At 40.9% G+C, this 16,206-nt stretch overlaps 1 protein-coding gene across 1 annotated transcript in view; it reads left to right on the top strand.

Moving 5' to 3' along the window:
* The window catches only part of STK38 (serine/threonine kinase 38), a gene marked incomplete at its 5' end in the record, with an annotated part of 42,922 nt that overhangs the window by 21,965 nt on the left and 4,751 nt on the right, over positions 1–16,206 (top strand). The window contains 5 exon segments of the mRNA XM_006148637.3: positions 1,552–1,675; positions 4,353–4,507; positions 7,294–7,396; positions 9,193–9,254; positions 15,210–15,327. Coding sequence (XP_006148699.1) covers positions 1,552–1,675; positions 4,353–4,507; positions 7,294–7,396; positions 9,193–9,254; positions 15,210–15,327 — 562 coding nt within the window.

Raw genomic sequence — 16,206 nt, forward strand, 5'->3', positions numbered from 1 at the left:
TTTTGGTGTGAGCTGCACCTCTAGCTCATCCCTCCCTTACCCTAAATTCAACTGACTCCTTTCTAGATCTTGAGGTTCCTCACAGTGAGAAGCTTCTCCCTTGACAAACAGGAAATGTCGTAGCCACTGTTCTGAAGGCCAGCGTGAGTAACAGTGATAATAGCAGTGCCTTCCCTTTTCTCTAGCTCCCTGCAGTAGGTAGGGACCTCAGTGGGAGCCAGGGGAAACGGGCAGGTAAATCTGCCTTCTGCAGTCTTAATGTCTGATAATGACCGGGTCATAGCAGGTCAGCAAGTAGTATTCCTGTCTCAAAGCTTGGCTTCTATGTTAAGGTCAAGTAAGAACAGATGCTTTATTTGCCTACTTTATGGTTTTATAGCGCTGTTCCTTATCATCCTTTCATCCATTTTCCCCACTCCTGTACCATAAATGTAGATATGAAAATATAAGTTTTCTGAAACATTTAAAGTATTAAAAAATTACCTAAACAGGAACTATAGTAGAGACTGAAAACTCAAGTATGTCATTTCAGATGCCTCCAGGCCCCTTGGAGTTAGCCTGGAAGAATGAGGCAGTTAGGTGTAAGACGGAGGTGTGGGATGTGTTATGTGTCTAAGTGGAAGAGTGCCTGCCTGGCTGGAGACAGTCCAGTAAAACAAGCAGGCATATAGAACATGTATCACATGGAACAACCACTGTTGGCTGAAGTTGTGAACCTTGGTACATCATTTGCTTCAGAACATACTGTATAAAATTAGGACCTGTAACATACATTAGGACCAAAACCTCTGTTCAAGGATTATGCTGGGTCTTAACAAATTCAGTACTGATTCAACCCACCTTGGATCTTGTGACACTGAAAAAAGGGGAGGGGGCAGAGTTTGATAACATACAATGATGTTTTATTACTCTTATATATTTTAAATAATGTAGATTTGACAATAAAGCATTATTTTAACAAAGTAATTCTACCAGTTTCCTCAAACCTCCTATGACATGGTCTCCATAGCTAGATATTTCACTAGAAGTAGAAAGTTGGAAATGTCATTGATTCGAATCTGTAATTTCCCTAGGTTCTTAATTGTCAGTTCATTGAGAATTGACCGGGTGCATACTGTGAACACAGCAGTGAACTAAATGCTGTGGCATCGTGGTATTCTAAACTGGTTGACCAGGGCACTGTCATGGCAGTGCCTGCAGTAGACCTGTTTAGAGAGTCTTACCTTTGGGACTTATTTTTATCATAAAAGTTAATTAGAACAAGAATATATACAAAAGAGTGATAATTTTAACTAATCAGAGGATCAGTTTATAGTACTGTTTGCATTGAAGTCATTAATTTAGCTATTTTTAAAAATCTTTCATCACTAAAGTTTTCATCACTGACTAAATACCTTCAATGTTGTCAATTTTGAGTTAGGTTTGTCTAAGTAGAAATTAGATCTTTTGCATCATCACAATTATACTCAAAACAGAATTTAAATTGTTTAAACAAATAACGAAAATAAAGCAGAGCAAGGCTTGTCATTAATCAAATGCATATACCTCCAGGTTGGCCACATTCGTGCGGAGCGTGACATTCTAGTGGAGGCAGACAGTTTGTGGGTTGTGAAAATGTTCTATAGTTTTCAGGATAAGCTAAACCTCTACCTAATCATGGAGTTCCTGCCTGGAGGTAATTACTTGACAATGAAAGGTCATTTTTCCTTTTTGTTCTGTGGTTTCTCTCTCTCACATCAACAATTAACCCTTCTTTCGACTTTTAATTGTGCTCACAAAGTTGCTTTCTATATCTCTTTTTAGGTCTCTAAAGGAGGTCAGTAACCTGTCTTTTGCTGGGGTGCCCTTCTATAATTTTAGTGCCATAAAAGTAACCTTTTCATTCATTCTCATGATTTCAAATGGATATTTCTTTTTCTTTTTGTAAATGTATAGCAATAAGTTGGGACTCTGCTTGCTTTGCTATCAATGGGAATTATGTATAATAACTTACCCACATGACAGAATTTAAGCTATATTATTCTTTGCTTCACTTTTTTTTTCTATAACTTATATTGGGTTATTAGAAAAGTCATGATGCATTTTTGGATAGAAAAACAGAAAAAAATATGTCATGACTTTTCTGGCAGCCCAGTATTAACAAGTGAATTTCTCATTATGTAATTAGTAGCCAGAATCAATTTCTCATTTCACGTTTTACATAAGCAACATGTGTATCTCCTAAGACAGCTCCAGAGTAAACCCAGGGCAGGACATAATATCTATTCTGGGGAACACAGTCTATTTCCCTATGAGCAAACTCTGGTGTGAAAACCAAGAAAGAAAACTTTTCCCTTCTTCACTTAGATCTAGGGTCATCGGTATGTTTTGTTTACAGTTGATCAAGGTTAGAAATGTGTCTGGTTGAATGGGGAAAACATGTAGCTGTGAGTTCTCACACAGGAGTAAGAGCCAGCTTAGCTTGGTCGCCAGCTCTTTGACATGTGTCTCCTTAAGGCTTCCCTGCACCATGTCACGTAGTTCTTATGTCTCTCAGACCCTGCCCTTTGCCCATAGAGCTGGCCTGCAGAGCTCCAGACCGTCTGGCCTAAGCTCTCTGGCCACGCGGACAAGCTTGCACATTTGAGGCCAGCGGCTGCCCTCCTGGGCCACAGAGCTGAGGCCACACGGCCCCTTTGGTGTAGATCTGAGTGCACTGCCCACATGTCACCGGTGTGCCTCCAGATGAAATGACTGCTAAGACACTAGGGAATTATAGTTTTCAATTCTTGACCCAAAAAGGGCTTTTAATAAATGGTTTACTTTATTTAGGTAGTTTTTTGCTATAGAGTGTGTGTACTTGCTAGAAAGAGAGAGGAAAAGTAAGAAATCATGCCCCAGGGGGAATGGCCACATCACAACCCATGCTTCTCCATTTTCCTCTTGGATTTTGTGTGCACATGTATGTGTGCCCCCTGTGTCTTTCAAGCCGCTGAGTCTGAGATTCAAACCATGTAGTCAGCTACATGGGATCTAGCGCTTTAACCACTTTGCCACTTGCTGGCCCTGAATGGTTTAATTTTTGTGTAAGGGAAAAAAATCTACTTTTCTCCAAGAATATGAAAAGTTAAAGTTATAAGTAAAGTGAAATTCAAAAGGCATCAGAATGCTTTATCTCTTCTTGTTTTCTTTTTTTTTTTTTTAAGAATTATATATTTAGTTTTACTTATTATTATTTTTTAAAATTTGACCAGAGAGAGACAAAGAGAGAAATAGATGGAAAGTGAGAAAGTAAGCCACCAAGTCTAGGACTCGAACTGCGGTTAGCCATGTGGGGAGTCCAGCACCTTAACCACCACACCACCTGCCAGCCTCTCTCCTCTCATTTTCCATAATAACATAGTGACCATAGTAATAAGAGGTGTAAACTGAATCTTTTCTGTTTCTCTTAGCTTTAAACTACTTACATATATTTTCTTTGCTTTTGCCTCACTATTGAATTAGCACCTGAATCTATTTTCTGCCTTTTATGTTGCTAGTATTAAACAGGAATAATTAAATTTTACTTTGCAGAAAACTGAGGAGGGTACCTTTTAACTGCTCAAGTACTGATAATATGTATTTAAAGCTACATAAAAGGTACTAGTATACATTTAAATACTTATGATAAGACGTTAGAGGAAAAACAAAGTCTCTAATCTTGACAAGTATTCAGTGTGTACTTCTGGGAGGCAGTGTAAAGCATTTCCAGTTTATTTTTAGCTTTCATTGGCCAGTACTTTGCTACCTAAGTCCTACCTTTCCCTTTGTGTTCTGTTGTTTTGTGCATAGAAATTGGAAAGCTTGTTTTCAGCCTCCCCAGATGTTTACATTTTGTACTGGCATTTCAGCCTCATATCCGTGGTGCTACAACCCATGTGGAAATGCCACTTGGTTCTAGACGTAAACTGTGCAGATATTTGTGCAAAGTGAAAAGTAAAGCAGCTAGTCCAAAAAATTACTATAAACAAGTATACTTCTTAAAATTTGTTAGGCATGGGGGAAATTTCCTTTTTTTCCCCTCAAAAGATGGAAATCTCAGCTTAGCAGTCCGTGTCAGTTAGCTTAGATGTGAAAGTGCTTTGCTCTCTGTGCTGTGATTTTTTACATTTTAAGTATTATAAACAGTGACTTGACATTCCCCCCCTATACTGGCAATGTGGGTCCCTCTCTGGAACACAGCAAGCGTTTTGTTCAGCTGCTTTAGGATGGCAGATAAAGAAGACGTGTCTGAAAACTGGTACTTACTCATATGTTGTTTGTGTGTGTGTGTGTGCGTGTGCGCACGCGTGTGTGTGTGTGTGTGTGGTGGCTTTGTATTTTCTTGTTTCCAGGGGACATGATGACCTTATTGATGAAAAAAGATACTCTGACAGAAGAGGAGACTCAGTTTTATATAGCAGAAACAGTATTAGCTATAGACTCCATTCACCAACTTGGATTCATCCACAGAGACATCAAACCAGACAACCTTCTCCTGGACAGCAAGGTATCTATGGAAGGTAGCATGAGTAGTATGTTGTTACTGATCCCAGCCACTCTGCTCCCCCTTCCCCTTCCCTATCTTGAGAGAGAGATGTAGAGAGAAAAAGAGAGAGACAGGTATTTATTTATTTATTTTGGAGAGGTTTTTGTTATGGGGCACATGCGCTCACCAGAAAGACAAACAGAGACAAAGGAGACAGAAAGTGAGAAATCACCCCCGGGGGGGATGGCCACGCTGCAGTCCCTTCTCCTCCATTCTCCTCTCGGGATCTTGGGCACGCACATGTGCCCAGAATGAGTTTAAGCCACCAGGTTTGGGACTCAAACCACGGTCAACTACATGGGAGTCCTGCGACATAGCCATTACACCAACTGCTGGTCCCGAAAGTGAGGTATTTTTGACAGCGTATTGCAGTGTTGTGGTCCTCCTGCCCCAGCCGTCCAGTTAGCTAGGTTCACAGGTATGTATAGCCACCAGGTGTGTTAGGTTGGCCGGGACCTGAACACACATCTCCCATACGGCTTCTAGCCTTCTGTGCCTGGGCCCAGCCTGCTTTGACACCTGCCTTAATCACAGTAGGGAAGCAGTGATCTATCTCGTATGTTTTTCTCTCTCTTTTTTAACAGGTAAATTTCTTTCCCTGACAGGCTTATGATTCCATAATTTGGTTGGCATTTTTCTCTTAAAAATGAAGGACAAGGCCAGCAGGTCGGCATGGTGGTTCAGAGGCTGGACTCCCATAAAGCTGGCCATGGTTTGAGTTCTGGATCTGGCAGCTGGCTTTCTCACTTTATTTCCTCCTCTCTCTCTCTCTCTCTCATGAGTGCATGTGCCCTGTAACAAATGAAAAATATTTAAAAATAAATAAGTAAATAAATAAAAGTAAGTAAACAATTCTTTTTTTTTTAAAAAAAATGTAATGGGACCAGCAGTTAGCATAATGGCTATGTTGCTGGACTCCCATGTAGTCGATCGTGGTTCGCGTCCCAGACCCGGTGGCTTAAAACTCACACCAGGCGCGTGTGCGTGTGTGCCCAAGATCCCAAGAGGAGAATGGAGAAGGGATTGCAGCGTGGCCATCCCTCCTGGGGGGTGATTTCTCGCTTTCTGTCTCTCTGTCTCTCTCTGTCTGGCGATCGCACGCACCCTATAGCAAAAACCTCTCTTAAAAAAAAAGTAATAAAAGGACATTTGAGGCCAGCAAACGGAGTAGTGATTAAGGGACTGGACTTCCACATGGCCAACAGCGGTTCGAGTCCTGAAACCAATGGCTTGAAAATCACTCTGGGCGTTTGTTTGTGTGCCCAAAATCCTGAAAGGAGAATGGAGGAGAATGGATTGTAGCATGACTGTCCTCCCTGAGGGATGATTTCTTACTTTCATGTTCTCTGCTGTTTCTCTGGTGAGTGCTTGCACATGTACTGTAGCAAAAAACTAAAAAATAAATAAATTAATTAAACATAAATAAAGGAATTCTTGAAAATAATCAAAAGCAAAATTGATTTAAAGGGTTATTTTATAATAAAGCCAAAGGTAGTCATCTTTCCTTAGCATATAATTAACTACACTGCTAAATGCATTGCCTCTCCAGAGGCTGTCTGTTGGGCAACTTCATCAGTTAATGTGGAACCAGATAAGAGATAGGAAGTAAGGCAAAAACGACAGCTACTCCTTGTCATAAAGTCCAGATTTTAGATTATGTCCTTACTTAAAGGAGAGTCCTTCTCAGCTTCTGTAATGGCCAATTTATAACTCTCCTTTTTTTAGAGAGATTTTTTGCTATAGGGCACATGCACTTGCTGGAGAGACAGAGAGCTGGAGAAACAGAAAGTGAGAAATCATGCCACAATCCCTTCTTTCCATTCTCCCCTCGGAATTTTGGGCATGTTTCAAGCCACTGGGTTTGGGATTTGAACTGTGGTTGGCCATGTGGGATCCCAGTGCCTTAAATATTTTGCCACTGGCTGGCCCCTGTAACTATCTTCAGACATGCAAATAAGCATAGTTGCTCAGTGTCTAAACTCAATAAATTAGAAGAGAAATCCCTACGCTGCTACCCGAATTACTGGATAGACCTTGGCAAATCTCCTCACCATCTGGACCGTCTGTACTGTTCTTACATAGATAATGAATATATTGATCTAGAGGAGCTCTAAAATTCCATCCAGCTCTAAAATTCTAAAATGCAATGTTCTGTTAGGCAGAACTGTTGTCTTGACTGAACTTTTCTTTAAGTAGAAAAGTAAATTTAATCCTAGGGTATTTTTCTTCCTTGATGTCTTTGATAACTTTCTTGCTGTCTTTGAAAAATCTAAAGTTGGGATCAGCAGTTGGTGTAATGGCTATGTCGCTGGACTCCCATGGAGTCCATGACTCCAGTCCAGTCCGCAGTTGACTTGCCACTTCTAATTGAGCAATGTAGATCCCTGAGCATCAGAATTCTCTCTTCTGTTTTTGGTTTCACCTTCCTGTTATTTAAAATTTCACCACCCCAAGGATACATACTTCTTAGGACTAGATACATGCCAGGAAAGAGCATGGATTGAATTTTTACTTTGGTTCTGCTATTTCAGCAGCAAGCCATTTAACGACTGTAAGTCTACCCTGTATGGCTTAAGATTACAAATGAGACAGTACAGTCAAAGGGCTGATGTGGCCCCTGGCTCATAAGAGGTGTGATCTTCCCTTGATGTAGCGACGTAATGGATACTGGAAGGGGCAGGAGAAGATAACGTTCTGTTCTGCATCTGTGTTTGTCCATCTATCACCTTGTTTCTTCTTCCCTACAGGGCCATGTGAAACTTTCTGACTTTGGCCTTTGCACAGGACTGAAGAAAGCACATAGGACAGAATTTTATAGGAATCTGAACCACAGTCTTCCCAGTGATTTCAGTAAGTGTTAACAGTGATGGTAGACATTTTGTTCTTTTCACTGTGCCTAGAAGAGCTGTTTTTCTGGAACCAAGGTATGTAGGAGAGGAGATTCTCACAGCATCAGTTTTTAGACAAAAAAAAAAAAAAAATCCCTCCCAAGTTTGCCTGTGATTTGTATTGTATGATGAACAAGATGAGGGCTACTAAATGCATTAAGGAGTATGTCACAGACAACTTTTTTTTAGAACTTCTGGAAAGGTTACTTGGTGGGTGAGTATGGGGCAGGCAAGCAAAAGTAATGGGGTAAAAGTCCTAGGAACAGCTCCAGATTAGATGTATTCTAGATATTTCTGTCATGGTATAAAGAAATTTATCTTTTTTTCTTTCTTTTCGTTTTTTTAAAAATTATTTTATTTAACATTATTTATTCATAATTTGAGCAGAGAGGGACAGAGTGAGACGGGGAGAATTAGAAAGCAAGCCGCCAGGTCCAGGATTCGAACCATGGTCAGCCATGTGGGAGTCCAGCACCCCTAACCACCATGCCACCTGCTGGCCCCTTTTTTTTCCTTTTTAAGAGAGATTTTTGCTATAGGGCACATGCGCTTGCCAGAAAGACAGAGAGAGAGAGAGAAAGCAAGAAATCACCCCCTTGGGTGGAAGGCCATACTGCAATCCCTTCTCTTCCATTTTCATCTTGGGTTCTTGGGCACGCATGCACACATGCCTGCTGTGAATTTAAGCCACCAGGTCCAGGACTTGAACTGTGGTCCTCTACGTGGGAGTCTAGCAATATAACCATTACGCCATCTGCTGGCCCCCTCATTTTTTTTTTTTTGAGAGTTACTTTGTTATAGGGTGCATGCACTTGCCAGAGAGATAGACTGAGTCAGAGACACAAGAAGCAAGAAATCACCATCCCCTCCCCCCGCAGAGGGAATGAGCACACCACAGTCCCTTCTCCATTCTCCCCCTGGGATTTTGGGCATGCATGCAAACGTGCCCAGTGTGAGTTTCAAGCTGCAAGGTCTGGGACTCGAAACTGTGGTCAGCCATGTGGGAGTCCAGCGACATGATCGTTAACACCATCTGCTGGTCCCAAAATTTATCTTTTTGAGGATTATTTTCACTTGAGCACTATTGAAATATGGAAAAGTATGTATAGTAAAATTATACATAGGAAAATTATCTTAGGAAAGCTTATATTAAATAATGTATCATTGGGACCAGCAGTTAGCATAATGGCTATGTCACTGGACTCCCACGTAGTGGACCGCAGTTTGCGTCCCGAACCCGGTGGCTTAAACTCAAGTCGGGCGCATGTGCCCAAGATCCGGAGAGGAGAATGGAGGAGAAGGGATTGCGGCAGGGCCATCCCCCCTGGGGGGTGATTTCTCGCTTTCTGTCTCTCTCTGTCTGGCAAGTGCACGCGTCCTATAGCAAAAACCTCTCAAAAAAAAAAAATGTATCATAAATTCAGAGTATATAACAATTAACACTCTTGGAAATTTGATGGTAATTTTGAGGAATTATCAATGTTTTAGGTCTACTTCAGGATCTTTGCTTCTGACTGAGAATTCTGATTAAGGCCTGTATCCTTTCTGGTTCACTTTGGTCATTCTTTGAGTTAATGCTTTAGAGCCTCTGATTTGGGTTATGGGTTTACTGGGAAATCTGTTGTCCTCATTTGTAGGTGTGTGGTTAGGAAAGGAAGACTTTACGTCTCAGGTGACCTGACCCAGAGCCGAAAAACTTAGTAAATACTCCTGTCTGAACTTTGATTAGAAACTTTGATTGGTTTTCTTTGCTTTTAGCTTTCCAGAACATGAACTCCAAAAGGAAAGCAGAAACCTGGAAAAGAAATAGACGTCAGCTAGTAAGTAGTGTCTGTGGCTTCTGAAATGCTGCAGACCAAGTATGAATGAGTTTTAAAAAATTCCTGTGTCTGGTAAATTTTTGCTCCATATTCATTGCTTTTAAGAATACCTAAGTACAACACTGTCATTAAGTTGGTAGCACCAAAAGGAGTCTTTTGAAGGAGGACAGATGATAATATTAGGTTGTTTCACTTGTGACAGTTTTCAATAGGTGACCTCATTCTGACCTTTTAGTTTGGTAACAATACCTTTCCTTCCTGTTCTACTTTTGCCTGTTTTTATTGTGAGAAAAGGGTTAGATTTAAGCTGGAAATCTCTCAAAATGAAACTAAGCACCTCCCTAGAGCTTTTAGGCATTAGTGCTCAAAGTTTTGTTTATTATGATCTGCTTAGGCAAGTCAAGATTATTCTGTTCTTCTGTCTCACCTTTTTCTAACTTTGTGATGGGAAAAAAAAAACAAAGAAAAACTTGGTAATAAAAATTGGAGAGAAATATAAGTGAAATACTTAATACTTCATAAGTATCTGAGTATATTATATATTACAAGTTCCTGTGAACTATTGCTGTCTAGTAAAACTAACTCATTTTTTCAATTCTTTTTTTTTTTTTTAGAATTATTTTATTTAACTTTCTTTATTTTAATTTGAACAGAGAGGGACAGAGTGAGAAAGAGAGAGAAAGTGAGAAAGCAAGCCACTGGATCTGGGACTTGAACTGTAGTCGGCCATGTTGGAGTCCAGCAACCTCAACCTCCATGCCACCTGATGGCCCCAAACTTATTCTTAAACAATAGTTAATTCGCTGACATTTGAAGAATAACATGTCCCAATGTCAAGTTGTTATTGACCAGATAATAGAAATGTGTATTACTGCATGCTTGGACTTTGCCAAAAACCCATTGCAAATGAAATGTCATGATGGTAAATTCAAACTAACACTTGACTATTAAAAAAAAAAGAATAGTGGACCAACAGGTGATGTAATGGTTAAGTTACTGGACTCCCACATGACCAACCGTGGTTTGATTCCCAGATTTGGCGGCTTGAAAATCACACTGGGCGTGTGACACGCATGTCCAAAATCCGAGGAGGGGAATGGAGGAGAAGGGATTGTGGTGTGGCCATCCCCTCTGGGGGATGATGTCTCATTTTCTGTCTCATTTTCTGTCTTTCTCTGGTGAGTGCATGTGCCCTATGGCAAAACCTTTCAAAAAGGAAGATAGTAGTAGTAGAAAGCCATGACTGACATGGAATGATGATCGCTCATGAGCATTATGGAGAAATGGTAGCACGTCTTCTCTTCCAATACAATAGTAACTTGACAGGTTTCCCAAAATACTGTGTTCCAGCCAGCCTTTTTATTTATTTACTTATTCTTTTTAATTAAAAAAATTTTTTGGAGAGGTTTTTGCTATAGGGCACATCCACTTGCCAGAAAGACAGAGACAGAGAGACAAGAAAGCAAGAAATTGCCCCCTAAGGGGGATGACCACGCCATAATCCCTTCTCCTCCATTCTCCTCATGGGATCTTGGGCACACACGCACATGTGCCTGGCGTGAGTTTAAGTCATCCGGTCTGGGACTCGAACCACGGTCGACTACATGGGAGTCCAGCAACATAGCCATTACGGCCATCTGCTGGTCCCATCAGCCAGACTTTTTAATAAAATACTGATTTAGAGTCTTCTGTAGTTTCTTTAAAAACTCAGTAGGTCATTGGTGAGTAAATTTGTGAAAATGGAAGCCTTTGGGATTTTATTTTTTGGAGAGGTTTTTACTATAAGGGTGCATGCACTCGCCAGAAAGAGAGAGAGACAGAGACAGAAAGCGAGAAATCACCACCCAGGGGGGATGGCCAGGCCGCAATCCCTTCTCCTCTATTCTCCTCTTAGGATTTTGGGTACGCACACACTCACACCCGGCATAAGTTTAAACCCCCGGGTCTGGGACTCAAACCACGGTCGACTACATGGGAGTCTAGCAGCATAGCCATTACATTAACTGATGGTCCCTGCCTGTGGGATTTTTTTAATCTAATAAGGGCTTGCATTTATTTTGGTTTATTTGAAGCTTATCAGACTGTGCTTTGACTATTAGAATTTTTATATTAAACCTGAACTGGGAGAGAGAGGCATTAACTTAAACTAAACACCTTGGAGATGCAGAAATGGAAATTAATCTTTTTTCCAATAGTAACTTGAGAGTATTTAAGTTTAATACAGTTAGTCACAACACGATCTGGTTAGCAGCTCTGATGCTATTTAAACTTCTAAATTCCATGTGTAGTTTAAAACTGTTTAATAGCTAGTGGAGGGGTAGGGTGTGTCAGGAACAAATGTGGTGATAATATTTCTATTATGTCTCTCTGTAGAACAGTAGTTCTTAACCTTGACTGCTTATTAGAATCACTTGGAGAACTTTAGAACACACATGCTTGGGTCCTACCGCCAGAGATTCTGATTTTGGTCGCTAAGGGGTGTAGTCTGTGTAATTGAAGTGGGTTTTTTTTTTTTATAATTATTTTTATTTATTCATTCATTTCTTTTAATTTGACCAGAGAGAGAGAGACACAGAGAGAGAGAGAGAGAAAGAGAGAATGAGGGAAAGTGAGAAAGCAAGCCACCAGGTCCAGGACTGAACCGTTTTTGGCCACGTGGGAGTGTCCAGCGCCCAACCACCACGCCACCTGCTGGCCCCTGCGTAATTGAGTTTTAAAAGACTGATTCTGCTGTGCAGTGAATGCTAAGGTCCTTCACTGTAGAGACCATATCTCAAGTAATAGCTCCTGCACCATTGAGAAACTGATATCTCTCTATCTATCTCTTGGAACTAATAAAAGGTTTCTATGTTTTTTCTTTTTCTTTTTCCTTTTAAAGGAGACCAGGATTTAGTCTTTGGTTACGGCGATAACATTTATTTTGGGGATAATAAACTTAGCAACCTTAAATTGTCCTTATAAGACAGACATTGTGCCTTTGACATGCACTGAAAGATCGTGTTAGACTTACTAGCAACCATTTACAGTTCTGTAAGGAGAATTTGCAATCCCCATATTTAGAGTTAAATGTCACTTAATAGTTTAAAAAGTGTTTTGAAAGTCCGAATAAACTTCAGGCCCTGATGCTGTAGTTAAGATTATTGCCTTTTCATTCTAGCTATAGTAGAAATTGGAAAATATAAATTAAATCCATTCTCATATTACCATTTTTCATAAGTGGAGGAAAAGAAAGCTACCTCTCAGTCTTCTAAATGTTGAGTAACTGTGTTATTTTGACCTTTTGTAAGTGGGGGCAGTACTGAGCTGAAGGTTGGTATTAGTTAGTGCGTAATATAAATTGACTGCCTTAGATTAAGCCCAAGCCTAACATATGAGTAACTGCTTGCCCAGCCTGTTACTTTTCAGTCTACTGGGAATCACTTTAAAAGGTAGATGCTTTAGCTTCACTCCTTGGCTGCTTAAAAAATGTTGCAATGTTTTAGATTGTTATGTCATCCTGGGAACCTTGCGCCCCAGTAACTAATTAGGTAATAGGTCTGAGTCAGCTTATTAACCACAAAGGTAAAGGCCCACCCGGTGGCCTGGTGATTTAGGGAACTGAATCCCACATAGCTGATTACATGGTTTGAATCCAGGCTCCTGTGACTTGCAAAACATGCTGGGTCCTTGTGAAGGTCTGAAATCCCAACAGGATGGAGAAATGGAAAGATCAGCCAGCAGAATAGAAGGATGCCCTTTTTTTAAAGCTTAAGGAAAATGAAGTAAGATCTCATTTGGAGAGATGTGGCCAAATTTCCTTTTAAAAGTGACGGAATGATAAGCATGAAATTCAGCATAATGATTAAGAGGGGAGACAGGAGGCTGCTTTAATGACATTGCTATTATTTGTTCTTCAGGTGAACTCATACTCGTTTTCATTGTTACGCTTCATAATTGTGTATGTACAGTGTTTATTTCTGGTATGTGAAAAATATTACTTCATTTAAAAATAAAAAGCCTCAGACCGAGAGGAGATATTTGCAATATGTAAAACTGAAGGAATAATGTCCTGAGTTCATAAAGAATTTCTACTCATCAGTAAGGAAAAAAAAGTAATACACTTAAAAGAGTTTACGGACCCAGCATCTGAATAGGAGATCACAGAAAAAAAGAACAGAGTGGCTAATTAACATATGAGTATGTGCTCAGCCTTACCAGAAGTAAGGAAAATGGGAATTAAAATGAGATTCCAGGGACCAGCAGTTGGCGTCAAGGCTATGTCGCTGGACTCCCATGTAGTCGACCCCAGGTCGAGTCCTGGACCCGGTCGCTTAAACTCATGCCAGACTCATGTGCATTTTTGCCCAAGATCTCGAGAGGAGAAGGGATTGCAGCATGGCCATCCCCTCTGGGGGGTGATTTCTAGCTTTCTGTCTCTGTGTCTCTCTGGCAAGCACACACACCCTACAGCAAAAACCTCTTTAAAAAATGAGATTCCATTTTATATTCATCAGATTGGTAAAAATTTTAAAATCTGACAGAGCCATGTGTTAGTGAGATGTGGAATCTTAGAAGCACATCCCCACTGGACTACTTTTTATAGGAATAACCACTTTGGAGGACAGTTGGAAGACAGCGCGTTACAGTGAGATGTTACAACCCAAGTCCCAGCAACACTACTTCTAGCATAAGGAAGAAAGTCTTGCCCAGTGCCCAGGGAGGTGTTACAAGAATACTTTTCAGGTGTTACTTATTTGCATGGTGAAAAGTTGGAAACAGCAGGAGTTGCCCATTTGCAGAAGAATGGATAAAAGCAAGTGTTACTTACTCAGATAACAGAACAGTGTACAGCAGAAGAGTGAATGAGCCAGAGCTACATGAATAAATCTCAAAACCATAGTTCTGAGTTAAGTTAAAAAAGCAAGTTATAACAATGGAGAATAATGCAGAATAGTACGAAACTCTTATTCAAAGTTTAAATATACAGAAAGTACTATCAGGAGCATATTCCTGTAAGAGCAGTGTTTAACTTCAGTAGGGAAGAAAAGGTGGAGAACTTTAATTGGTCATGTAGTTTAATTTCTTTTAAAAAGACAAATGACCTGAGAAAATATGGCAGATTATTATTCTCCTTATTGTGGGCGATAGGTACGTGTGTTCTATTTTCTAGGCTTTGCATCCTGTAGTATTTCGTAATAAATATTTTTCAAAGATAATACAGATAGAATTTTTCATTTTAAAAGTTAGATACTATCAGAGCACCCAGACTGGAAGCTCACCTTGCTGAGTTAAGCACATTGGAAGGTTTTGCCTGCACTGTGCTAATCCTTGGCAGTCCTGATTTATTAGAGTAAAATACTGGAATTTAGCAAATGTTCCTCTGAGAACTCCTCACGGAAATGACTAAGTTTGGTAAATAAATACTTATAAACGTTTGACTTATAGGTTATAACTTTTGCTTTTGAAAACAGCTTTTCTTTATGATTTTCTCAAATTGCTGCAAATCATTCCTTTTTCTACTATATATATTGATTTGAGAACTGGGCCCTGCCACCTAATATTAGTAGTTCTGAGGCCTCGGGCAAAACTGTGTTGGGCATCAAATTGTATCTGCAGAAGTGAGCTAAGTAGGTCCTCCTCTTGGAATTTTTGTCTGGGTTTAATCGGCTCACACACATGTTCTGAAGTACGGAGCCTGGTACTGAGAGGGGGTGCAGTAACTTGGTACTACCAGTAGTTGTTAGGACAGAGATCCCTCTGACCTGGTGAATGAACAGGTTTGGGTATATTTAGGAAAAGCCATTCACCTCATTAACAAAGCTGTGTTACTCATTCTGGAAAAGCTCCCGGCAGTCCCGCTGTTTAGTTTGGGGTAGCTCCAGGTGGTGTTCTTAGCCTTTGGTCTCTTGAGACCACATAGCCCTCTGGGCACCCCCTGCCTGGCTGGGCCTCCCTGATGTGTGGTACGTGTTGCAGGCCTTCTCTACGGTAGGCACTCCCGACTACATTGCTCCCGAGGTGTTCATGCAGACCGGGTACAACAAGCTCTGTGATTGGTGGTCGCTGGGGGTGATCATGTATGAAATGCTCATCGGTAAGTTGCATGCTTTCAGAGGACTTTCCCTTGTCCATTGATACCAGACCCTCAGCTGGGGGTGATCTAAGCACTCTTCACTCCTGGATAGGCTGCTCTTTTAATCAGTGCTGACCATTTGTCATGTTTTTCTTTCTTTGCTCTTGTCGGCTCCCACTAGCAGCTGTGGTCACTAGCGCTTATTAAACATCCATTGTATGCAGAGAGTTTTAACTGAGCATGACTTCACTTACTCTTGCTTCTAATTCTTTGCCCTCTTCCTCTCGCTAAGCCTCCACAACATGGAAGGAACCAGCGGCCTTTCTCCCTCTTATTTGAATGGTGTGTTTCTGTATTTAAGAGACACAGCCGTTGGGCTGGCTTATCTGCTAGTGAGCACAAAAGAGGGAGGGTATTTGTGGTGGTCCCAAGTGAGTCTGTGTGGATGACTGGATATGGATTCTGCCTGTGTGCACTGTCTTTGGGGATATTTGGTGGATGCCCGTGGAGGTGGACGTACCCGTGTGGAGGGCAGATGGTGTAATAGGATATGTGAGTGTTTATTCTCTTGTCCGCAGTTCTCAAAAAAAGGCATGGCAGTTTCTTTTAAAACCTGTGCTTTTCTTCATAACTTGTTTGGCATTTTATTTGTATAAGAATATTCCTAGAGGGACCAGCAATTAGCGTAATGGCTATGTCGCTGGACTCCCACGTAGTCGACCGCGGTTTGAGTCCCAGACCCGGTAGCTTAAACTCACTCTAGGCGCATGTGCGTGTGCGCCCAAGATCCCGAGAGGAGAATGAAGGAGAAGGGATTAGGGCGTGGCCATCCCCCCCCCCAGGGGGTGATTTCTCACTTTCTATCTCTCTGTCTCTGTCTGGCGAGTGCACGCGCCCTAT

Source organism: Tupaia chinensis, unplaced genomic scaffold (assembly GCF_000334495.1).
Source record: "Tupaia chinensis unplaced genomic scaffold, TupChi_1.0 Scaffold000238_1, whole genome shotgun sequence".
NCBI lineage: Eukaryota > Metazoa > Chordata > Mammalia > Scandentia > Tupaiidae > Tupaia > Tupaia belangeri.